Source organism: Lissotriton vulgaris, chromosome 2_1, assembly GCF_964263255.1.
Source record: "Lissotriton vulgaris chromosome 2_1, aLisVul1.2, whole genome shotgun sequence".
Taxonomy (NCBI): Eukaryota; Metazoa; Chordata; class Amphibia; order Caudata; family Salamandridae; genus Lissotriton; species Lissotriton vulgaris.
Genome location: NC_141687.1, coordinates 578,867,909 through 578,894,520, shown reverse-complemented (window position 1 = coordinate 578,894,520; position 26,612 = coordinate 578,867,909). Strand labels below are relative to the sequence as shown.

Here is a 26,612-nt window from a genome sequence, read left to right as displayed (position 1 = left end):
CATTGTGGAATTATTGCTACCTAACAAGTTCTGGTTTTCACATCTCGACAAGAGAGTTGAAAGAGAATTGATGGCCTGCCATCAATGCAAGTGCCTGTCATCAAAAACCACTCAACACACCTCAAACATGTTGCCGTTGCCAACGCATTCATGGGAAAGAATTTTTGTTGACAAAGGACATCCCCTGATGGTGATCATTGATGAATATTCCCATTTTCCATTGATAGAAAGTCTGACACCTGTCACTCAAGAAAGAGTCATCAAGAGATTAGACAGCATCTGCATGATATGTGGTGTTCCTGTGATCTTAAAGTCTGACTACGGCCCACCTTTCAACAGTCAAGAATTCAGAGTTTTTCTCAGTCATCTTAATGTAAAGCATCAGAAGAGCACACCTCTTTGGCCACAGTCCAATGACCGTGTCAAATATTTAATGACTACTCTTAAGAAAGCTGTCCAGGGCGCTGTACTAGTAAAGCTCGACCATAAAAATGTCTTAAATTCGACTCTTTGAGTTTTCCATTCAACCCCTCACTCCGCCACAGGTGAAAACCCTACAATCTTGATGTCCAGGATAGCCATGATGACCTAGTTACCTCAATCGACCAACAGAAAATCAAATACTAAGGAAGAAATCCGCAAGAAAGATTTGGATTGTAAAAAGAAAATGAAGGCCTATGCACACAAGGGTTGACATGCAAAAGACGTTACATTCACTAGAGGAGATCAAGTGTTTGTTCATTAGCATAGAAAATGAAAGTCTGATGCTCCTTTTGATGCTGAACCATTTCAATTTGTTACCAGCAAAGGACACACGGTGACTGCCTAGTGTCCTGGGAAGTTCATTACGCAAGATTCCTACCATTTCCCACATGTGGATCATCGCTCGTCAGTCACTGATGTCAATATAAAAACTGGGTTTGAAAAGACAAATGAAGATCCCCTGACTGCTGCTGCTCCTACATCACCAACACAGCTCATGGACACTTCCACTGCCTGTTCCCAGTTTCCGAAGACATGTCGGGACATGTGATCAAAGTGCCACAAAGACTCATTGAAGAGCTATCAATGTATATATATATTTGTAATGTTATTTATTTATTTATTTAACAGGGGAAGATGTAGTGTTGTGTGAGTTTACACTTCGTCAAACTGTGACGTAAGCATTAGAACGTAGTGAAGTAAATGCAGCTCAAGAATGTTGAATTTGTGGTGAGAAGGACACTACACTCCTGATGAATCCGACCAGGAGCTAATGGAGTGCAATCTAAATCCTGTTCCAGCTCAAAGTAGCTGGGGCAAGCCTGTAAATCTATGTATTTCCTTGTTTGATGGCCACGAAATGTTTGAGGAAAGCTTTGGAATTGATGAGGACTTGAGCTCTGTCCATCTACCACTGGAATGGAATAATGACCAGAGCTCTGGTCCCAGGACATTGGTATTGCACCTTGTTTACTTATCAATTCCCACTCTTATCATTTCATGCTCTGCTAAGGCTTTATCTATCTTCCGTAAAATGTGTGTCTCATGGCGCTGCTTGTGTAGGATTTAAGAGTTATGCTCTGTTGGTCTTGTCACGTTGAGCTCTGTACCGTCATACACAATGGCTGCTGCTCGGGAATTAAGGGCATGGTGACAGTTGATGCTAATGCCAGTGGTTTGGATGCTTTAGAGGAAATCACAGCACTTGGGATAGTGCATAGAAGTCTAACAAGTGTTTAATGCAAAATTACCAGTGTGCATTAAAAAAGTAGGGAAGGCAATTGCCTGTTTAATGGACCCGAGCTTTCCCCTTGATCAGTAGCAGCATGTAATTCTAAAATCTATATATTTTTCGTTTACAATTATAAAATTGTGCTCAATACCGGTGAATGAATGTAAGTGAGAACATGTGACAGAAGAGAAACTCGCATAAAGCTACTAATGAAAAGGCGGCGGGGCCTTCTCATGGGAAGGAATTTGGGAAGGCCCTGGGTGAGAGATACAGTTACCTCTAACTAGAACTGAGTCTGCTACTTTGAGAAATCTATAGTTCCTTATGCCAACTTCAGAACGAGGATATACTTTGCTAGCATGTTTCAGCTGAAATATGCAGGGTACAACTCGGAACAGAACTATAGTTTAGTGGTCCTAAAACTATTGCAAATACAAAATTGCAAATGGTTAGTAACATGTAACTGTCACTTTAAGGCATACATGAGCATTGCCATTTTCATAGTAATCATATAAGCATCAAGGCAATTTGTGAGGTAAATCTACTTTCACAGTGCCACTGAGCCCGCTGCTTGATGGGAAGACAATACATAACACAGAGCACAATACAACTTTCACAGAGCGGTTAATGTTAAGAGCATGAAGAAAATAGGATGCAACACTTGGGAGACATGGTGTCTGAATTCAGCTTGCTAAAACCAAGCTAAACGAGTTTTGTGTTTGATGATAAATATAGTTGTCATTCTTGAATATTTGGGTGTGCCAGAAGGGTTGCGCAGTTGACAACACAGAACTAAAAGTGGCCTAGAAAATTAGACAATGGCTTGGCTGCCATTTTATTATGTTAGCAATATGGTAAGCAAAAACGATATGGGTTTGTACCTCAGCAACCGAAAGTACTAAGTATGTCTAGTTTTCACTGTTGAGTGTTCGTTTAACAGTTACATTTTCATGTCTATTAAAGACATACTCGTATTGAAAGAAATGTCTTTTGGTGGACAGTGATTTTTATTAAGTATGATGACCATAGGAGGGGTGCAGTTTTTTTTAATGTATTTCCACTATATTGAATATGAATTGTTTGTTTCAAATTCTATCTGCAATTAAGCTTCATAACACTTCATCTCAGTAATCTTTACCTGGTGCTCCATAGCTACTATTGAAATGATGAGACTCCGAGGTTAGCATTATGCATCAACATGTTACTATGCCACTCCTGCAGCCCTTTACAAAACTTTAAAGACCAGTAATACCTGCAACTCTAGCATTAGAATCCCCTTGTATTCCCCTCTAGACCAACATTCTAACTCTTTTGGATACTTAAACTCTTGTTTTTGCTTTTGCTTCTGACACCTCCTCTTCAGACTCATCCATGATGTTTCGTATCCAAATTTAGGACATTCCTCAAACCTTTTAGTTCCTTTAGAGTACTGAAAACAAACACCTTCTGTATAAAAAGATGTTACCTTTAACCCTTTAATACCTTGACATCAGACACACTTCTCATTGAAGCCAAACAAAGCAAGGTGGCTAGTTTTGAATTTAACTCTATTAACCTAAATATATATTTCAAAATCAAACTAATATCCCACATGGATTCATATCTACTATGGGAGGTCTCTTTATCTGAATATCTTTCAAAACTCTACAAAGCAAATCATATCTGACGGTTGCTCTTTCATCATTAAGAGAATGACCTAAAGAAATGTCAAATCTGTAACAATTCACAGCCTATAACTTAGGCCCTTCTTAAACAATTGTCAAAACATGTGCTGCCATAACTACATGATCCCCCACGAGATCCAGACTACTTTCTAATCTCCAAAATGCCCAGATGTTAAAAATGTCCCTGTATGTTCTTAGTTCCTGGATCCCACGCGTCACTGAATAACTCCACAGCCTCACTTGAAAAACCTTCGGATCCTTCTGGTATTCTGTTATCCTCTTTACAAATAGCTTGCAGACTACCAACATTACTAAATGCTGTTCTCCTTTCTATCCTACAAAAAGCCCTTTCAATGCCCACTTTAACAGAGGCTCCTCTAAGATCAATTCCATCAAAGTTAGCAACTAAGCTTCAGACACCAAAAATGGTGTTATCAGTACTACCTGACATCTCTGCCTCCTCACCTTCAACAGATCGGTCGTTACCACCATACATGATGGAATAGTATAAATAAACTTTCACTACCTTCGAAGCTTACTGAAACACACCAGATACCAATGTCTCCAGATCCGCCCTCCAAGTGTAATACTCTGTTTGGAATCGCAGCCTCCCAGCAAATAAGTCCACTTTCAATGTACTGCTCCAGGCCTCGAGGTTCTCTAGCCAACATCAGAACCATTCGAGGCCTTGAGTTTCTCCACCCAACAGAGGATACCTCTCTTTGGTATCCTCTGAAAGGGATTTTTTTTTCACCATACCATAAATAGCTCTTTAAAACATCCACCTTCCATCTGTAAAGTGGCCCGTAGTGTAGAGGTCCTGGAAAAACTCCTGAATGTTCAAAGTTAACAAACCAGCTGTCCAAAGCCCATTATTCAGAGCATGACAAATTCCCATCCTTATTAACTTCATCTTCCTTCCTGACAACTTCAGACATGCCAAGTCTGCATCCAACTGAAAAGCCAAAACGTTACCTCTCTGACTTGAGTCATCACCAGTTTTCCCAAATTCAATATATACATTTTAAACGAGGTGTTGTCCTATCTGAAAGGGTTCTTCTACAAATCACTGTGAACCCTTTTACAATATCCACAGTCCATGGATCCTTTGCAATTATTTTCCAGTTTTCATAGAAAATCTTCACTTTACCCCCACTGTTAGTTGGGTAGAGCCATTACCAATCCCCATACTCGCCTTGCGTTCTTCTTGGCAACTTCCCTCTTCCTCTATTGCCTTTTGTCTTGCTGCTTCTTCCCCTATGATCCTCTGCCATGACTGTGGTTAGGACCTCTGATATCCCTGGCCAGAAGGTTGTCTTGTTCTGACCCGTCCCAAAAACCTCTGTCCTATGCATGCTTAGTAGAGCTCTGCACTTTGTCAAGTGCTGCAAACTTAGAAATACTTTCCAATACTTTTTACTAAGCTTTGCCAAAAAGAGGGCTCCTTGTTCTCATGCTCACCTACTTGTTCGACATGTCTCCCAGCATGGCACTTGCCCTCTGGTATCATCCTCTTAATGAGTACACATCAGGTTCTACTACTTTAGATTTCCTTCCTAAACCGTATAACAAAATGTGTGCCACTGGGGCTCAAACAATGAGTAATTTAGTCTGTCGCTGTTGTAATAAACACTATGGTCTCTTTCTTGGATCGCTTCGTAATCTAAATAAAAAAAGAATTGACTCTTAGATCTAAATTTGGTGTTGTACAAACCTTATCTTCAATTACTGGTCTTATACACTCAGTTTTAATTACATCTGTGACCGCCATTTCTAAAGATTTACTTATACACGATTCACGTCTTTATGTAATCCACTACATGGTCCATTTTTGATGATTCAGGGTTATGCAGCTGCATAATCCTTGGTGAGACTAACTATATCTTCTCCAGTTGGATTCTTTAAAACTCCCTTTTTAGCAGAACCATGAAATTAATCTTTGAATTCATCTCTACCAAGCCATCTCTTTACAGGTCTAACAAATATTCATCAAACTCTGTAGTACATCCTTTGTCATCAGTCATAGATGCAAACTCTTCTTCTAAAGGATGCACCTACTCTCTATGCATAAAGCTGAGGACACCTTGCTTTTGCCCCTCTCTACAGACTGTTTTTTAGGGCATGATTTAGATCTTGGTGAATGGGTTACTTAGTCACAAGGGTGACGGATATCCCGTCCGCTGAAAAATAACTCCCATAGATTGTAATGGGATATATATTTTGGCATTCTGACATCCATCACCGTTATGACGGAGTAATCCGTCCGAAAAGATCTAAATCAGGTCCTTACTCAAGTTGAGTAATCCAGCTCCTACTCCTCTTACTATTTCTTGTATCTCTCCTCATCAATTCAGGTTTCTTTTGGACACATTTCCCCTTTAAGGTTTCTTACCTCCATTAAAATGTTTCCTGCCTCCTTGAGTCTCAGAAAAAGACCAATATTCATACTCTAAATTTCCATCTCTCTTTTTTTTTTAACACAGCCTACAGTCTCGCACACTGTAATTCTCGTCCCCACCTGTAGGTACTTCTTAGTCAGCTCCTACTGCACCCTGCCATTTAATTGGCCCTCACTAAGTTCATGTTGTTCAGACATATTCTCGTCTTCTTTTAACTATAGTTATTAGCAAAAGCACTGCTGCTCAACTCTCTTGCCATTAACCGCTGACATGCCATGTAGGTGCCAAGATGTCTCCTGTTTAATTGTTTCACAAACTCATCAAAAAGGACATCCACATGTCGCGAGGCTTTATTTATATAGAGCCTTTGGTGTGATGAGATTTGCCTGGCATCTCTCAGATACACCCATTACACTTGGAGCAGAGTACTAGAATGAGCTGCCCTAGAACAGAAACAAGCTTTCTCCATATTACTCTTTTGCAAAATGCTGAAAACCTGGCTTTTTGCTACTTAGGTTTCACACGGATCTTGCCAGCTCTCACTGGTGTTACTGTTGGTGCCTGAAAGCCCAGATTCTTGGGCAGCAGAAGCACTTCATAATTAAAATATTAATTCATATTCATGTATTCCCTTGAAGTGGCAGGTAGGAGTAAGAGCAAGGACGCCTGTATCACATAAGCATTCCTTTTTGAGTTCACTTCCCTACATAGGGCCTGATTATGACTATTGCGATCCGATTAAACTCTGTAGTCAGGGTGGCAGTGCCGGCACTGCTGCACCGGAGGTCCACCGGTGGGCGGTCAGACTGCCATGGGAGCGCCGCAACCGCCTGAGATCAGAGATCCCTGGCAGTGTTGCAGTGGTTTTGAGGCCACAATATGCTTGAGTTTCCCCTCCACCACAGTTTAAATGGCAGTGAGCCCACCATGAAAACTGTGACAAAGAGGAAACAATGGGGGGGGCCTACAGGGCCCCATGTTGCCTCATGGCCATGGGGTGCATGCAGGGAAGCACACGTTGTGCTCACCTGTGTGCCTGCACCCCAGTTCCTGCACGGCATGGACTACAGAGTCCATGCCGTACAGGAACTGCCTTTGACGCTCCCATTGTGGTGCCCTTTTTCAGAATCACTACCATGGGATCACCAAAGACATACCTGTCGGACACGTGAAACCCCGTAATCTGGTTGGCGGTGCTGACATGACTTTGGCGGTGTGGAAACGGGGTTGAGACGTGGCGGCGCGCACCGCCAAAGTTGTAATTTGCCCCATAAATATTTCTTGGCTTAGACGGAAATGAACATCTCTAACAGGATGCTCAAAAGACTGTCCGAAGTCACTTATCTCCTTCGATTTCGACTAAATAATTCTTTGTTGCAAGTCGGGCAAACTATTGAGTGGCTACGTAAGAGAGTTGGAATTGGTGTGTGCCTGCTAGTTGTGCCAGCTATCCTGGAATAGAAATAGAAATGGGCCTGTGTTGTACAAAAGTGTCTCATAGCTGCAGTAGTCATTTTCCTGAAAAGAGATGCCTCATGCCTTCATCGTATTTACTCTTGGTCGCCACAAGAGCTAACATCTGCTTGCCCAATTGAAGCGTTGAAAATGTTGGAAGAAGGCTCAGTTCATAGATTTTGTTTTTGTTTTACTAAACTTTTTATTGGCATTAATATGGTAAGGAACAAAAAAACAATCAACAATCAAATGTTCCAGTCTGTTTAATGCAGTACACATATCTAAATATACATTTTTCTTACTGGTTCATGCCCCCACAGTTCATTGATTTTTGTGATGCCCCCATCTCAGCTGTGCAATATGAGTTTCGTAAGAGCAAGAGATTTGCAGAGATATGTCAAACTCTCCCGTTTGTAAAACTCAAGCAGAGAAGAAAGAAATCCAGAACATTTTATAATAAATAAAAACAAAAAATAATTAGTGAATTGATTCCAGAAAAAAACGGTCCCTGTGTCTAAATATGAACATGCATATGATCCTGCAGAACCAATCAGCAGACCTGGCCAGTTTGAGCACTGCAGTATCAATCATGGTTGACTACATGACATAGTTATCCGGCCTTTTCTGTTTTCTTGGCACTAAGTCAGAAAACGGATCTCTTCACGGGCCACACCTGCTCCTTTGATTCACCTGAGGAACACTATCTAGTCTGATCTTTGCAGTTAGTCCTGGTCAACCTCGTGTAATCCTTTTCATTGATATTTTCAGAGGTTTTCAACGTATTGAAACACCCATGCACTTCTATTCATTATTCGTAGAAGTACACGTTTATGACAGGAGTACAGTGTTTTCTAAATAGTCTAGTGAAGTTTATCTTTGATCCACCTTTTTTCGATTTTAATAATTATTCATTTGTTTTTCAAAGTGTGATGGTCTAGACAATACCTAACACTTCTCTATGCTTGTCACTGAATCCAAATTAAATTGTGCCTGCCAGTGATCTGTGGTGAATCTGCCCTTGTTCTTTGAGGCAACGCTAAACCTTTCACTTACTGAGAACTGTTTTAGAACCTCACACCAGCCTTTTGGTGACATATACAAGTCTTCTGAAACAAGTGGTCTTGGCAACACAGAGACTTTGCAAGATTGCTGAGAAGTAGTGACTACCATTGTGGAAACTTGAAAATTGAGAACAGGGACAAAGCTTGGAGAGTTCTCTCCCCAGTCCACACCACAGGCATTAACTTTTAGGCAGGCCTAAAAACATTATTATGGATAGTGATGAGGAATATCAGCTGGAGGCATTCACTGGGCATCAGGTTGAAGTCTGAACTACCTAGGGGCCTTCACCCTTTTTTTGTCTAACTCTACGGTACATTCTAGCCCAGTGAACTTGAAAGAATCCAATATTTGGCACCGGGTATATCCCTTAAATTAGTTGATAAATAAATAAAGCATCACACTGTAAAATGCTCTTCTTTACCATAACTTTACTTTTCTTGCCATCTCTTATATGAGAGCTTGATTCAGGATATCAAATTCAATCATTAGGCATTTTCCCAGAACATTTTTTTCTCAGTGGGATTGCTTTTTTGTGAAAATTGCATCTTTGCCACGTTCGGATTGTCTGGCTTGTTTCTGAGGTCTTCCTCTTTGCGGATATTGCTTACATTGCAAAATGTTATTTATTGTAGGTACAATTCTAGTTTTTCTTCTGTGTAAAGAGGCTGTACTCTTTGTTGTCAATACCACTCTTGCCTTTTTGGCCCTATAACGTCTTCTTTTGTGTGTGTTTTTTTTTCTTTCAAGATCCACACCTTTTACGTACTATGACTCCAGAAAATATATGTCACATGACCCCACCATCCCGGTTGGAACATCCTCCACCTCCTGTTCACATGCAGGGCCTGCCGCCACCACACCCTGCCCACCAGCAGCATAACCCTCACTATCCTGGCATGCAGCGGGAGCTGTACATGAAAGTGGAGTCCATGATGCCGCAGTATGCTCCGATAGGGCCAGGAATGTCTCCCAGCGAAATCCACCATGCCCAGCAGGCTCAAATGCTTCACCAACTTCTTCAGCAGCAGCAGCAACACCAGCAGCAGCAACAACAACAGCAACAACAGCAGCAGCAACAGCATGGAGTTGAGTAAGTGACCCAACAGAAAACAACATATGGTATGAGCATAGTGCTTATTTCACTTAGGTTCCAGAGTGTAACATGCTACTGTGCTAAAACCATGGGATTGGGAAGGCTTGTGCAGCAGTGCATTCTTTATTGAGTTACCCTATCTTGACAATAAGGTGAATCTATCAAGGAGGCAGAGAACTGTTGCAGTTCTTTAATGCTAGTAGATGCCATACTGTGTGTGGGATACATCTGCACCAGCCATCACTTTCAGGGTGCTATGAAATCACCAGTCGGAGACATCCACCCAAGCACTTATGTAAGAAGACACAAAGGCTCTTCAAAATACCTGCTCCTTGTGCAGAGATTTAAACACTATGATATGTTGTGCAGTTATCCAATTGCTTATTGCTTCAGTCCATAGTCATGGTGGATGAAGCTCTGCCGAGCGGCATATGAGGCACTTTTGATTATACCCGGTAACAAAAGGTAGCTTTGTCAATCAATAACAAGCAACCCCTCTGTATTCTTGGCACTAATAATCAGTTTCATAGCCTATTCTTAGTCTTGGGGACATTGTCAGCTAAGTCATAGAATAAAGCAGTCCCCGTTTAATTAGAGATAATTATTGTACACAATTATAAATAATAGGATGCAATTTACAAAATTGGGTGCTGTCAAGTGATTATTACGTAATCGTATATAGCAACACATTTTGCCAGTACCTACAATGATGCTCCAGATACCCAACATAGAAGAGAGATGAAGGCATGCATGGTTGGCTGGGGGCGATTGGGGAACACAACAATAGAGGCATGCCCTTCTGCAAATTCTAATCAAACAGACCAGAACTTGGCACACCTCAATCTACAGAATTGCCCCTCTCTCCAAAGATTCCTAAGTTACAAGTATGGAGTTATAAGGAGGTGTGGAAGGAAGCTGAGGCAGAGTGTTGTCGAGTATCTCCTTTATGAGAGTTCTCCACAAATTCTCTTTGTACCCCTTTTCTCTCTCTTCCACTGTTTTCTTATACACACCACTTAACCCCCAAGCTCCCTCTCGTCCACCAAACCCAAAAGTTCCTTAAACATGCCAATGCCACTTTTGGCTCTCACATATAGGCCTAATCTCTTTACTGTGGTGTGAGGCTGCATCTGTGGTCAGTGGCCTGTGTTGGGCAGACAATGAGAATGTAACATTCTGCAGCACGAAGTGGCTACAAGCTGTGAAATAAAATGTTACATTTCACGACTCTTTGTGCATCCTTGGACAGCTGTACAGTGTGTTGTGCAGTATTGTCTCAATTACAAATTCCCCCAGATTCTGTGATGCACACATATACACATGAAGAAGCCGGACACATAGATGGGTTTAAGGGGAAAAAAGCAGGCATGGAGGTGAAAGCAGTCAGGACTTGGGGTCACACACTGACCGCTGATCCTCACCCTCTGTATTCATAAGATAAGCAAAGGGGGAAACAGGACCCAGTGCCTGAGGCAGATAGGGTTCCAGAAGCAGCAGGGGGTTGATTTGTAGGATGGCTGGTGTCCTATTCTGAGCAGCTCCCCTTGTCCATCCCTCGTAGGCCAGTCGTCCAATGAGGATGTTTCTGATTATTGCACTCTGAACCACTATCGAAGACCATATAGGAAGAACCCCAGCTCTCCATGCCGAAGCTTTAGTATTGATATCCTTACACACGCTCGGGTGCACCATATGCCCAGATATGATAGCGTAGTGACATGTTCCAAGCCCAACTCCATTACACAGCACGGAGGAAGAGATGGGCTGAGAAAAAAGAGGCAAATTCCTTGATGGTGCTGGGTTATAGCAGAGCCATGCACTACGAATCACCTTGAACTCAGAAAAAAAAGGTTCATCCAGCGAAGCCAACCACAGCACTTAAGGAAGGGAAGTGCTGATCCCTACTCGTGGGTTCCAAATGTCTGAAAACATCTAATGCCTGTCATACATCTGTGAATCTTAGTTCCAGGGAGTAACAGAAGGGACTCCTCTGGCAATGAGAGGAAAGCCTAGGAAGCATCAACCCCTGCTCACAAGAGCTTTCCATTGACAGCGTCATAGGAACCATCAGAGATCAAGATATTCCCCATGTCTGAAATTCTCTGGCTTATGCTATATTTTCAAACTCAGAAATGCGCAGTCCAAGCTCTGTGTCTATGGTGCCTCTAGCGTCCAATATCATTGCTTTAGTTTTGTTTTTGTTGTGATTATGTTGCACAGTATTATTCTCCTGTAGTTCTGGGTTATTCCCCCTACTCCCGCTTTACTGGCATTCCCGAGAGGCAGAATTCTGGCCTAGTATGTAAGACATCCCTCTGTCCGCAGTCGCTTTCACCAGGATCTGGCAGACCCAAATAGAGCCTATAGGAGTCTAAATGATTAAGCACCAGACCCCATCTGAGGAGATGGGCAGAATATTGCGACTGTCAAAATATTACCTATTGACCTGTAACCATTTCCGTTCATATATTTGGCAAGCCTCAAAACTAAGCCCAAAATGTGGTTCTTGTATTGTTTTTCTCCTTTATCCTGGCTCCGTTGCACAATCAGTCAGTGCTAAGTTACCAAAAAGATATTTTACTCACAATCTTCTAAATTCTTTTGAACTTTGATCAAAAGCCAATTAACATCCCCTTTTTTGTAGAGCTGGACTTCTCTCGTGTGTGGTAAATGCTGGACAACCACTGGCACCTGATGGCTAGTCTTACTGCTCTGTCATTACTAGGACAGGTTTATTTCCTAATCATCCTTACCTAGATCGGTAGGTGTGTTGCCTGCTTGCATTCTGGAGCTGCCCACTCCCATCCGATACCATATCCTTTATTCTGAAATCCAGAAATTATATCCTGCTTGTTGGAGAAACCAACCACAAACAAAACCATTGCCAAGCAGCAGCAATAGGAGGGGTTCACCAATGGTCATCAGGGTCAAAAGTTCCCTTACATTCCCAATGTGGTGTCTCTTATGGATTATTTGGCATCAGGAATTATAAAGCCACTTTACTTTGACATAGTGCACTTACACAACATGGCAAGCAAATAAAGAAATCTCACTACTGTAAGCCTTCATTGTTCATGAGCAAGACATGATTTAAAGAGAGCAGTAGAAGTGGGAGACAGAACGAGAGAACATTGTGGCAGCTGTAGCCTTTAGTAGCTGACTTGTGATGTTTGTTTGCCCGTTCCAGGCTGCCTGTGCACCCAGCAAAGAAGAGAAAACACTCCGAGTCACCGACAAACACCATGAACTCCCAGATGCTGAATGGAATGATCAAACAGGAGCCAGGTACTGAGTCCCTCTACTCACCTAGTGCATAACGGTGTGCTAACCATTCTCCATTCAGTTAAGGTGCTTTCTCTTCCCCATTACTGTTTTGCTAATTTAGCATCTGGTGTTGCTTTAGGCATCTGAGGCTGGGTTCCCACACTTCTCAGTATGTTTGTTTTCTCAACCATCTCGATGTGCTGAGCCCTGAGTATTTCATCATCCGCTATCTGAGTTGTCTTTGGTTCTCTAGTAATCTCAAGAGTGCTTCTCCCCATATCACTGGGTGATGAGCTCCCAGCCATTGTGGGATCTGTTGGAATTGAATTCTCATCAATTCCTGTGTTCTTTGGATCTTGAATTGTATGGGTGTATATTGATTTGATCTGTTATTGCCATAGTTATGTGGGTTATATTGGTTTCTCAGCCAGCACAGGGTGTTGGGTTCTCAATTAGCTCTGCGTTGATCTCTCACTTGTATCAGTATTTATTACGGTTCTCAGCCATCAGACTCTGTCTTGAATTCATGTGTGTCCAACGTGTTCTGGGTGTTTCACTGTCACATACATTGAGCTCATACATGTCGCCATGATCCATGTAGTTTTTTTTCAAAGGGGAAATGTGTAGTGGCTTCAGCATAGTGCAGATACTAAAAGGCGTAATGTGCTTTTGCAGATGTACCCTGGTGAGTCAGGTACAGTCTTTCACTATGTTTTTGGTTTCTTTGCAGGCCTGGTCCAGGACAATGATAGCTTGAATGGATCCTACCTAGATCCCAATTACCAATCTATAAAGTGGCAACCACATTTGCAGAACAAGTGGGTGGTTCTGTACGACGCAAACTACAAAGAGCTGTAAGTAGTACCCATGAAAATAAAACATCAAGAAAGGAACACTGTAATACAGTACTTATCAAAAGTGCTTAATTTGTAGAAGAATAAGTGCTGTGCCCAAAGCTCGGCCCAGAATCCCGAATACCAAGGCTGCAAATTCTGGAATCCATCTCATGCCTTTCTATTATCTCACTCTTGCAGGTTCTTGTGTTTCCATTTGTGGCGTTTTTTCAGTCTTTCTCTATCTCCTTTTCCCCCCTTTGTACGTTCTCTCTAGAATTGAGTGTTGATGGCCCCCACCGGCTCAAACTAAGCACCGGTAATCAAAAAAATAACGAACAATGAGTAATACATGTAAAAGGTAACACATGCAAATGAATGAATATACACACACGGGGAACAAGCCATGGAATACAATACCAAACAATGACTAGGGAAAATACACAAGAACTCACCATGAATTATAACACATAACATTAACTAAAGAACAGTAACAACTCCAGGTACATTTCCAAACAAACATCATTTCTAAGAATAAAACTCAATTAAGAACAACGTGTAACAATGATAAAATCCACATCCAGGAGTTTAACTGCGGTAAATGCAGTACCTGACAATAGCACCCCCCAGGAAAAATGATCAAGAAAACAAAATGCTAAACAGTGGCATTGCTTTAAGGTAGAATGTCTACTTGTGAAATGTTTTGCCCCCCAAATATGATACCCCATGAACACCAAGAAGCAACAGTCCTTTCAAATCAGGTATACAAAAGTGGCAGTCAACAGTAACAACGAACCTGATATAAAACCCATTTGCCCCAGTAAAATATAAAATGGAGAACTGTAACAATAATGCTGAAAATACAACAATACCAAAATCTAAAATGTTCCCAAACTAACGAGGCACAAAACTCACTTTAAACAGCACCTGAATCAATATATTATTTAAAACAACACACACATTGCAATATCTTATTTTATCTAGCATTTGTATAACCGCTGCTTGTGTGGCATTGTGGTGCTGTCTAGAGTGGTTACAGGAAGGCATATATCTTTCTTTGGAAAGACGTGTAGTTGTAGTAGCACCTATGTGGGAAAGTTGAGTGAGGTCCTGACCCATAGCCTTGCCATATTGCAGCAAATCTGACACTGCTGATATTATGCAAATATTTTGGGAAATGTATGAGAAGAGAGCATGCATTATGCAGCATGTGTTCTCCAAACTCTGTGCTTGATTGAAGAATAGTAATGTAGTGTGCTGCTAGTTAGACCCTCCTCGTGAGGGTGACAGTGAGAACCAGACAAAGTAAGCTGACTCAGTCTGTGGGTCTATGGGATTCACTCAGAAGAGGTACAATAGAGTTCCGGGGAAATTTCATAGCCACCTCATTAAAGGGCCTGGAGAGTTCGCACAGAAATGGAACATGACGAAGACCACAGACACTTTGTTAGAGGGTGTTTGGTTTGAGGTCAACGAGAAACAGAGAAAGCTTAATCAATGGTATCCATAGGCACTTTAGTAGAAAATCTGTGAGGGGGCCACCCAGAAGCAGAAAGGGGCAGGCCCAGGACAATTGTTATGTTAAAAAAAAATAAGGGCAATCCTTGCGAGCTTGGGTAGCAGAATCAACTGAAGTAAATGGCCAAAAAGGGGGTCATTCATTCAACCAATCCTATTTCGTCCAGATATTTAGCCGTCTATAAAATATGGCGCATCGAATTAAATCATAAGAATTACACGCAATCAAGTGTTTAACAGCATTAAAGCATACACACAAACTGTTTAAATGGGATAAATGATAACAATAATGAATGATGCAATGGATGAAAAATAGGCATACACTATTAAATATATTGCATTCACTTTGTTTATTTAAATTGGTAGGGGTACAGAGAAAATCAATCAGGCACACAAGTGACTGTCTATAAGATATTGTACACAAGGATAATGTTTTGTAAAACATTAAATAGTAATGTTCTACAAAATGCAACCACAAACAATTAATGACCCATAGAATAAAACATCCAGCAATATCAACCAATGAAATATGGCCTGTAATGGTAGCATTCCAGCTAACACAACCTCAAATAGGAACACTGTATGAAATATAACAATCGGTATTAATGTCCTGTGAAATAAAATACCCAAGAATGTATGAACTAACAATCATCAGTAATGCCTCATGAAATATACCATTGATGGAATGCTACAAACTCAAGTAGTAAATCTTTTAACTATTTGGCATTCTCGAGGGGGACATTAGAGTGGATCAGGGCCGGCACCCCCTTTGCAGTGGACTGCTCCCTCATAGACCCAGAGGGCGGCTATGTCTTGGTACAGGGCAGGTTACTAGGAAAAGTGATTACGCAGGGAAGTGCCTGTGCCCTGAATTAAGATCAGGTGCAATATCTGAAGCAACTGTCTGCACTCCTCTCTCTACTCGACACAACTGACATCCGGATAGGGGGAGACTTTAATTGCGTGGATGATATTGACCTAGACAGGTCGACCCAACCCCTCTTAAATGGTAAGCTGGTATCAAAAGTTATGAAGGGGTTCAGAGAATGGATGGAACGGTGGGACCTGGTAGACATCTGGAAAAGGTAGCATGGGAACCTACAGGATTATTCATATTACTCGCACCTATGTAGCCTACATACTTGTTGAGAAATATACTACTGTTTGGCTCGCCTGGGACCCTCTATAACCCACACTGACTATCTGCGGCGCACATTATCCGATCATAATCGATTATTAATCCATGTACGCCCCCTGGCAGAAGCCCACCATGAACCCAACTTGCCAGCTTGACCCTTCCTTCCTGGAAGATGCATGTTAACGGGCTTCTTTACAGACAGCGGTCTCTGAGTATTTCCAGTTTAACCAGGGTATGGCAGGCTCTAGGACTGCGGAGCGGGAGGCCTTTAATGTGGTGGTGAGAGGACACTGCTTCGGCCGAACAGTGGGGATGAGGAAGGCAATATTAGAGGAGCTCAACAGACTAGAGGCTAAACTCCATGACGGGGGTCAAACTGATGGCCAATGCGGATACGCACATAAGACTAGAGGACTCAAAATTGGAACAAAGTAGGGTGCGTACCACTGCGATGCCTGGACCTACGTGAGTACCAGGCACAAGTGCATGATGAGGGGGTCAGAGCGGGTAGACTGCTCGCATGGTTGGTGGGCCAGAAACTGGGGAATCCTCCATTACCCAGATTATGTCCACAGAAGGGACAGTACTATACACCCCTAAGGCAGTAAATGGGACATTTAGTGACTACTTGACAAGTTGTATGGTGTGCCAAGTCCACAGGTGTGGGAGGGTTTAGTTGAATTTCTGTTGCCCCTGCCACTAAAGACATTGGAACCTACTCTTAGGGAGAGCCTGAGAGGCCCGGTGACAGTACTGGAAATATGTGAGACACTCGAAGAGATGGCCAGAGAGAAGACTCCGGGACTGAACGGCCTGCCAGTGGAGTTCTACTCCTCGTATGCGCAGACACTGGCTCCAAAACTGGAGGCATTATACATGGAGGCATGGGATATGCTGGGTTTGCCCCTCCTGAAGACAGAGGGGTTGGAAGTACATGCGTCAGACTTTTGCCCCCTCTCTATGCTCAATGTCGACTTCAAAGTCCTGGTCTTGCGACTTTTACCTCATGTGGTACAGCTTATATATGAGGACTAGAACAGATTTATACCGACTCGCACATGTCATGCACCACACCGGCCATAGCCGATATGCAGAGGCTCTCATCATGTCAATAGACCTAGAAAAGGCATTTGACTTGGTGAGATGGGACGTCTTATATGCCAAGATGGAATGCATGGGTCTAGGCGAGGGTTGAATCAGGTGGCTGAAATTACTATACGTGCGCCCAACTACATGGGTTAGGACAAATGGGGTGATATCACACTTGTACAATATATATAGGTACCAGGCAAGGATGCCTGCTGTCCCCGCTTTTGTTTGCTTTGGCCACTGAGCCACTAGCAGCAATCTTCAGACAGTGGGTGCACCGCCACAGCACGTGTCTGGTAGGGAGGACACATGTGATCTCCCTCTACGCAGATGATCTGATGCTGTATCTGGGAGACAGTAGTCAAGGAGTGAAGCAGGCACTGACTCTGTTGAATAAGTGTGCTCGACTTGCAGGGCTCAGACTCAATAAGGCCAAGACCCATGTCTTCCCATTGGCGATTGACTACCCCCACTCGCAGATCTTTCCGCGTGATTGACGTGGTCAACCTTTTCCTTTAAGTATTTATGATTACAGATATTCCATAGATTAGAGGACTTGAGAGACGGCAACCTGAACCTGCTCTTGAGAGCATAAAAAATGTATGTCAAATATTGGCTCTCGTTGCGACTACCATTGATGGCCCAGATAGCACTGTCAAGAACGTTTATGCTTCCTAGACTTCTATATTACTTTGTAAACCTACTAGTGGTGGTGGTCGTGCCCCCATGCTTTGTGGGCTTAAATCTTTTACTTCGGGAGCTTATATGGGATGGTGGGCGGAACAGAGTCTCTCTGGTAGTGTTGCAGGGGGCACCAGAGGAGTGGGGATTCGGTGCCCCCAAGTTTGAGCTGTGCTACCTGGCCACCCAGCTTCAGTGGTTAGCCCAATGGTTAGATGGCAGCAATCTCAAACTGCTGGACAGGAGGGTTGGATTAATAGCCAGGGGTGGTTGTGGACCAAGCTCCTACACCCGGCTGTAATTATCCCTAAGCCAGGCGTGCTGTTGCAATCTGCATTGTACTCCTGGAGGGCTCAGTTGTCGGAATGGACGATGCCTGGGATCACCACAATGAGAGACTGCTATCAAGTGGGGGCATTAATTCCTCTAGATGATTTTTATCCCAATACAATCTACCACATGGGCAATTTCTGACATACCACTCTATGACAACAACGTTTAGGGACCTATGGCGGAGCGGCCAACTGGAACCACAAGCACATGGGGTCCTCCAGGAGTTGATAACACTAGGGGCAGTCATGGCCGGCATGACTCGTGGGTGAGGGTTGCGAGGGGGTTCTCATAGGGGTTCGCATGGGTGGGTTAATTTAAAAATAAAATAAACGCACTTTCCTGGGTCCCGCATCGTCTCTCCTGACCTGCTCTCCTGCCTCCGGCATGAACAGGAAGCAGGCAGGCAGACTCCCTCTCCTAAGCCAATCACAACACTGCAATGGCAGCATTGTGATTGGACGGGACACCCACCAGCCAGGCGCCTGTGGGGAGGCCATTTTCTACATGTAGGCTGCACTGCAACCTACATGGACAATGGGCAGAGTGTGCATGTCTGGTTTGGTCGGCCCTGGGGCCGACCAAACAGTCAGCGCCCTCAGCAGGTGGCAAGCCACTCCTCCCCTGCCGTAGAGCAGAACCACCCACCCGCCCCCAACCAAACACTTCTGCTTTCTCATAGTGCCAGAAGCAGAAACATAATATGGTAGTCTTACCATTTTATGTTTCTGCTTCTCGCACTGCGAGAAAGCAGTCGGCTGACGTTTCTTCGCCCTAGGGGAGGAGCTGCCCCTGACTAGGGGCAGCCAGACATTTAGTGAAGTGGCTGTACAGAGCGTTGTGGGAAATGCTGAAAAGGCATCTACTTTGGATGTGAGAGAAGTGAGGGGAAACAATAGGAAGAGATCTGCTGGACAAGGAATGGACCCGGGTATGGGGGCGCCCGAAACAGGTGTCCAGAGACTCTAACTTAAAGGTAATTCGATTCAATTATATCCATATGATATATTTGAAACCTAATAGACTGTATGTTGTGCGTGAAAGGGAGGTCCGTGGTTGTCCTAGATGTGGACTGGGAGATGTGGGGTTCGCCCACATAACCTGGGAGTGTGTGCACCTTAGGGAGTTCTGAGAGACAATCTGGACCATGGTTAAGAGGACCCTAGCCAGAACTCTTCCCAACCCAGTGGAGGTCTGCCTGCTGGCAACAGGTTTGTGGATTTAGCACTGGTCTTGGCGAGGAGACAGATAGCACTGCATTAGAAAGCAGCGACGGGGCCCGCGATGACAGCCTGGGAGAGCAATGTAGACACATGGGTCAGGGCTGAGCAGAGGGCACTACAAAGGCAAGATGCATGCCAGATCTGCCGGCTTCCACTGGCAGATCTCTGCACGGAAGTGTTGAGAGCCTGGGATGCCCACCATGAAGCATTCTCAGTAAGTGATGCTGAGACTGCAAGGGAAATGTTCAACGATAGCTCCATGTCCGGGGGCCCTGAGAGGTGTCTAGATGAGAACTATGTAGGAGGGATTCCCTGCCTTCCTTCTTTCTCCCCCCCACACACTTGATCTGTGGGCCATACTCTTGTGTAGTTTGCGTAATAAATATGGATCCTAAACGGCCTTTCCCTGGATATAAAGTATTAGCCTTCAACTTTCTGGCCTGCATATGAGCTGAAACCTCAAAGTATTTGACAATGGGACGTGTCTGTTCTTTTGTGTGTTTGTGATACATTCCTATGGACTTGTACACAAGGGTTGGACAATCTGCACAAATGTATAGTCAAATAAACAACAACCACAGGAAAGTAGTTAACAAACTGGGGATAGGAAGTGTACCACCACCCACACAGGGAAAGAGATGGTCGTGGCATGGGATGACAAATGTATTTTTTGAAATGCTTGGAGAAAAAGAAACTAGAAAGGAGTCTTTTTTGTAATCCCAGTCTGCCTGTAAATTTTCAGCACCGGAATTGTTGGTGAATTTACGTATATAAAACAATATGTCTGTGTTCTTGCTATGAATGAGTGTGTACATGGCAATGGGAGGAGGACTTTGTGGATGCAGACTAGAACCTCTATTTTTGCGTGTTCGTAGAAATAAGAAGTGAGGACTCCATGTGCACATACAAATGAAAAGAGATATGTAAATTGAAAGAAAAGCATGCAAACAGAATTAAAATATTGCAATGACACATTGCGCTCGCATACATTTTGGACGATTCGTATGTTTCTCATTTATATCTTTTCTTATCTGGGTATCCCATTTCTTTTTTGGATGTGAATGTCATACTCCTCTTGCTTTGGAACAAGTCTTGGTAAATTTAGATTAGAGGGATGATGTGGATATGCCTTTGAACACCCCAGCATAGGTCTCGCGCCTAGCGTTACACTGCGCACCTGTGTTCGCGCAGCGAGAGTCCTATTGACCGGGTTTCAGAAATGGACTCTGGAAATGACCAAGCTTGTGCGTGTGTTTTTACTTTTGCAGCCTGCAATTGGCCTTTCCCTGCGTGTTTGTTTTAAAGATAGCACACAATAGGCCAGAGGCAGGCACACAGCTCCACCCCTGGCCTATTGGTGTCTATTACGCACATTTCCTGCTATATAGTTTCAGTTATTGTGCCAAGATACGGGCGCGATAACTGAAAGCATATGGCTCACGCGCGCACCACTCATGGCTTTGTTTTTCCCAAAAGCCTGTGTGACACTGTGAGGATTACAAATGAAGGGGGCCCCGCTGACCCCTGGAGGCCGGAGAAGATGTAGAGCCCGGAGTGCCCACGTACACCAGGTGAGGCTTTCAACACCCCCCCTCCTCCCCGCTGGATTTCTCGTGACCTCGATGGGTGCAACAGATCGCACCCCCGGTGCCTCGCGCCCTCTGCACGGGGGTACACATATTGTGTTAACGAGGCGATGTTTGGCTCATTCACGTGAAGTGGTGTTGGTTTCACGCACAAAGTGGTATGCAGTGAATAGACGCTGGCTTCATGGGACGGTGATGAATTGATGATGCGATGTTTAGTCTTTGATTATTTTCCTTGTTAATCGGAGACAACTTGCTTTTAAAGAGATTATGGCCAGGTGGAAGGCTCTGTGTTTGTAGCGAGGTAAGAGCAGGGTCTACCGCCTGTCTTAGAAGGGCTCAGAGGACCTGGTGAACATGGCAGAGAGCAGGGGTCTGCGGCACCCCTCCCAAAATCACACAAGGCTCTGTTTAGCTACAGGAGAGTACTGTGCGCGTCGAGTTATCAGTCACAGTCATTCCTTCAACTAGGCAGCATGAAGCTCCCCAAGGATGAGAAAGACTCAGTGACCCTATCAGATATCTGGAGGGCTTCCTCCTTTACAGCATTGAGTGGTTTGGGCAGTGACAGGGTGCCCCAGTTATTTGTAAATACAGAGTGGGCACCTTCATCCTGAAGAGTTTAAAGTATCTTCAATACTGTGTTTCCTGAAGTAAGAGCCATGTGGTGTAGACCCAGCCCCTGAATGGCTCAAAGAGTCATTATTGAAGGGTTTGTTAATGGCCGGCTCGGGTTTTATTTATGTCAGAGACACTCGCTAGGTTTGAGCGGGAAAGCACTGGTGCCAGTGATAGCGGTCTAACGTTGGTACTTCCCCCCCCTTAGACGAGGCGAAGGGCCGGGTCGTTGACTGGGAAAAGATGTCCCGGCGTTACACATGCTAAGCCAGACCCATCCATCATTGCATGACGGAAGATTATGTTACTGGCATTATATCCCCCATTGCTGACCGCATTCTATTCAAACATACATTCACAACACTTGGAGGAAAGTTTCGAACAAAAGTGCAGAGACTGCCTCTTTCGGGCATATTTTGATCCCGCCTTTTCCACCACAGTGGTTTTGTGCTCGGTTCTGTGGCTTATGTATGTCCGCCTTCAAGTAATATCCACTGACATACACCCCTCTCTGGGGATGTGAGCACGTAACTGATGAGCTTTGTGCTCCTCTGCGTGGTGGCTCCTGGCTGCTCCCTGGCGGGGTTTGTACAGAGAGCCGCAGGGTGCAGAGGCCGAAGTCCAGCGACCCGCCACCACTTGGGCTTTTAGCCTTCAGTACTTTGTATCTAACCCACACTAATGATAAAAAAAGCCAACTATATGTCCCAGAATGCAACATTCTGCTGGCTGAAAATTCAGAACTGACTTTCAGTCACCAATAATATGGTAGCTGTGGGAAGGTGGGATGGGGAGTGTTTTGGTTATAACAGGTGCTCCAGGTGTTGTGATATTTATGTTTAACATTTCCATCTGTATTTATTCATATATATTTTGGGACATCCAGGCTGTGCAGACAAGGTAGAGAACCCTGTTCATCCTTAGCAGTAGATCTTTTGGCTCTCTTCTCCACCATACACTCAAACACCAAAACCTGGTTGCTCCGTCTGTCCACACTGAGCTCTTCCAAGGGCTCAGCTGGTTCTTGAGTCCCAGGATGCCCAATGGCTAGCAGTTGTCCTTTACAACACCCTTTTCGATCTCTCAGTAATGTGATGTAAACAAGAGATAAGGGCCATTACCCGCACTTTTATATTGAGTTGAAAGAATGCCTATCACACACTGGAATAAATGTACGGTTATGCCTGTTCCCATATGCAGGAGTACGATCAGTCTCACATTAAATATGAAAACCAGAACATCATAGAACAGGCGATTGCAAATTTGCCCGGTGGACCGATGTCATCCGTGACGTGCTCATCCAGTTCTGACTTTTTAACCAATTGTAAATTGCATGTTTGTAGTTTTGCTTTTATCGTTGTACGTATAGGATAAAACTCCCACCATGCACAGCAATGACGGCTCGAACAGCAGATCTGGGTGTATGCATGTTCAAGACATGGACCACTTGGATTACTGTTGCACATATCTTTGGGTGCAGGACGATATCCCCTCCCCATCAGTTGCCAGAATGGGAGGAATTCTAACTGATACTGTATGCCGAACTCATCCTCTTGGCTCACTGCCTTGCTTGCTAATGCCTCATGATCTCCAGATTTATCCATCCTTGTTAAGTGCTGTTATACGGGGTCCTCCCCAGGTTAATATACATTTATCTAGGCTTTTTGTGCTTTCTGCACAGGCACCCTGGTTTTTAGGTCCCGCCTGGGCAGCCTAGTAGGCTTAGTAGTCCCTCCTTAGTACCGCCTTGTCTCGTTTTGTAACCTCCCATGGTGACACCCCTTGTTACATGTGTTGTTACTTGTTTCATTTTGTTTAAGCAATCTACAAGATTGCGTGTGTTTTCCCACTGTCTCCCTCGTGTGCTTCTCACTCCCACCACCATTCTCCATGTTCCTTTCTCTCTCATACATGTATTTCTTCCCCACGACTCTTGCGTTGCCTTCTCGCCTTCGTGCTGTCTCCCCGCCAGCACCTTGTTGCTTGATCCCCCACCTGTACTTCCTTTGTTGCTTTCTGCATCTGTGCTTCATGTTTTGCTTCGAACCCGTATTGTCACCCCAGGTTGCTTCCACCTCTTGTGCCCTGTGTTTGTTCCACCTCCCAATTATGCCGAAATTGTTGCTCCACACTCTCGTTGGTGTTCCTCCCCACCCACTTTAAAAAAAGAACGCTTTGGACATTTTTTTTCTTTTTAGTTACCAGCAGTGGTCGAAGTGGGGGAAAAAAGTAGAGGAACTGTGGGCGGAGAATCAGAGGGCGGGAATAACCTGAGGATTGGATCAGTGGGCGGAGTCAGAGGTGTGGCCAGGATGTGCAAAACATCCCAATCTGTAGTATTTGTTTGGCATTTCACTGACCAGTTACAGCTTATTATGTTATGTAATTCAACCAATGGATACACATGATTATTTAACGATTAATATGAGCTATTGACATTAGAAACATATTCCACTTTGTAAATTTATTTTAATCACAGAATGTCCCAAAAATGCTTAAAAGTGGAAGCCTGAGCCATTTGTTTCCGAACCATGGAGTTTCTGTCGTCAGCAATATACACAGAGACAATCAATTTTACGTGTGTAAATGAGTGTATAGGAAATGTTACATAAGACAAAGGACTACAAGGTGTAGGAGTCACATGACAACCATACTAGTGGGCAGTATAGTTCAATAGTGAGTGGCCTGGAGAAACACAAACTCAGAATTTAAAACGTAATACCATGATTGGGGGTTCTCTTTAAAAATCATTATTGATTTGTATCAAAAATAACACTTTTTGCAACATTAGGATAATCAAAGGCTTAGGGAATAAAACATAAAGCTCTAGTTTATACCTTGCAGTTTGTATGCAGCTCGTAGATGACAGTTAATAGCTCACTGTTCTATGTTAAGATTTTAACTTATAAACTGCAAGTAGCAAAAGGATCTCACTGACAAAAGCAGTAACCCACTGACCTATTTACAATATGTGCACTTTGTGATGGGCCTGGTACATTTTCTTTGCAGCAGGCACATTAACCCTCTGCACTATCTTTCCATGAGTCAAAACTTCCACTAGACAAATCTCCGATCTCGCTCTAGGAATAAGTTTATTCATCAGAGTTATCATGACATTTTTAATATTCCCAAAATAGCTGGCGGCCAGGAAGGAGGCAGCAAGTGTTTTTAAAACCATAATATACGACGCCCCCACTCAAAGTCAGAGCCCGTTGCGGGCACACCGGTCGCAACGCCCTAGAGCCAGCTCTTCTCAGGGGTCCTGTGACCTCAGTGACAGAGTCACTGTTGCTCTAGGGTCTGCTACTTCGTAGGCCTGCCCGCAAGACTGGAGGTGAACTTCAGTATGGATTGTGGTGGGCAAGCCTTCAAGGTGAACCCACACTTGCCACTGCTAGGGTCCACCTGCTGGTGCTAACACACCAGGGCTTTTCTGGTGCCTTTTAAGGTCTGGCATGGGAATGTGCTCCCTCCGGAGAGTGGTCTGGGGGACTGGTCATGAAGGCTGAACCTGGTTCCCCAGTTCTAAATTTAGCAGCTCCGCCCCCAGTGCTACATCTGCTCCCTCACTGAACACTACACTGCCCCTCTGAGAGAAACTCATACTGCCTTCAGCTACTACCCAATTTGACCTGCTATAAATAACTGGATGCGACTCAATTCAAATTACACACTAGGCAAGAGCAATATGCTGCCTAAAAGAAAAGGTAACAACATCCTGGAAAAAGTAAACACTCATAAGGAATGAAAGATTTAATAAAGCATGTAAAATGTAAGCTGGAACATGGTCATCTTAACGCTTTTACAGTCATTATTCAGAAATCAACAAGTATTTTTGCCTGAAAAGTTAAGGACATAACTACAAGGCCCAGAAAGGACCCATTACAATGTCCACTGCTTATATGCTTACAAAACGTAAGCAGTATGGTTTCAAAAGACCACATTTGTGAACACAAAGCCGCCATACACATTTCGTTTTCCAATCCACCCATCAACCATTGCAGTACCTCCAGGCAGGGCTGGTCCTAGGATTTTCGGGGCCCTGGGCAAAAGGGAATGTGGGAGGCCCCTGAAATCTCCATAAGTGACACCTTCTGATCTTAGGAATCTGCTTTGTGCAGACTCCACTTGGGCCGCAGCTCCTCTTCTCAGCCACCCCAAGCAACTCCTGTACAGCCCATTTCGAACTGAAGGTGTGAGAATTGCTTGGAGGCTGAGTTACACCTGTGTGGGCTAAAGTGCTGACAATGGGCGCCCTGCCGAGTCTCTGAACTGGCTGCCTGAGAGGTGTACCCTCCCCTAGGCCTTCCCATACCATCCCTTAGAGGCCCCTGGAGGGGCGGGCCCTCCCATGAGCCCATTTGTAAAGCATTACTTTCACTCTGATCGGCAGACATACACGAGGAATAGTGGGGTGTTAATTGCCATTGTGGGGGCCCCCATCCTGGCAGGCAGTGTGCCAGGCCCTGGGCAGCTGCCCACACTGCCCATGCCTAGCGCCGGCCATGCCTTCAGGTAGGAGGTACTGGAGGAAAACGATGCTGTTCAAAGAAAAACAAAAGTAGCGCTTTACTGGCAAACTCTGTAAAGTGGCGCTAATGTGTTGGGGTTTGAAAAGAAATATCTGGCCACTTTAAGAACACTCCATCTTACTTTATTTAATTATTTTTCAGAGTTTTAACATTTTATTTCCGAGGCTGCACTTTGGAATAGAAAAATGTCAAAACGGCATTTCAGCAAAAGTGGTTTTCTTTTTTGCATCCATTTCACAGGGTTACAAATGGACGACAGGAAGAGACGGTGAGAACCATTTTTTGATTTATGATTTTCGGTAAGTGAGAAGGAGTTAGAAAGAGAGGGAATAGGAGTAAGAAAGAGGGGGCAGCTGCCAGCGGCAGAGCAGAAGCGGACACCTTCCTTGTCTTGTCTGGGCAGGAAGTAAGAG

At 44.0% G+C, this 26,612-nt stretch overlaps 1 protein-coding gene across 4 annotated transcripts in view; it reads left to right on the top strand.

Moving 5' to 3' along the window:
• The window catches only part of MYRF (myelin regulatory factor), a 464,514-nt gene that overhangs the window by 242,295 nt on the left and 195,607 nt on the right, over positions 1 to 26,612 (top strand). For all 4 annotated transcript variants that reach the window (XM_086955588.1, XM_086955587.1, XM_086955590.1 and 1 more), the window contains 3 exons: positions 9,042 to 9,384; positions 12,575 to 12,672; positions 13,382 to 13,505. In XM_086955588.1, coding sequence (XP_086811714.1) covers positions 9,042 to 9,384; positions 12,575 to 12,672; positions 13,382 to 13,505 — 565 coding nt within the window. The remainder of the gene's footprint in view (positions 1 to 9,041; positions 9,385 to 12,574; positions 12,673 to 13,381; positions 13,506 to 26,612) is intronic.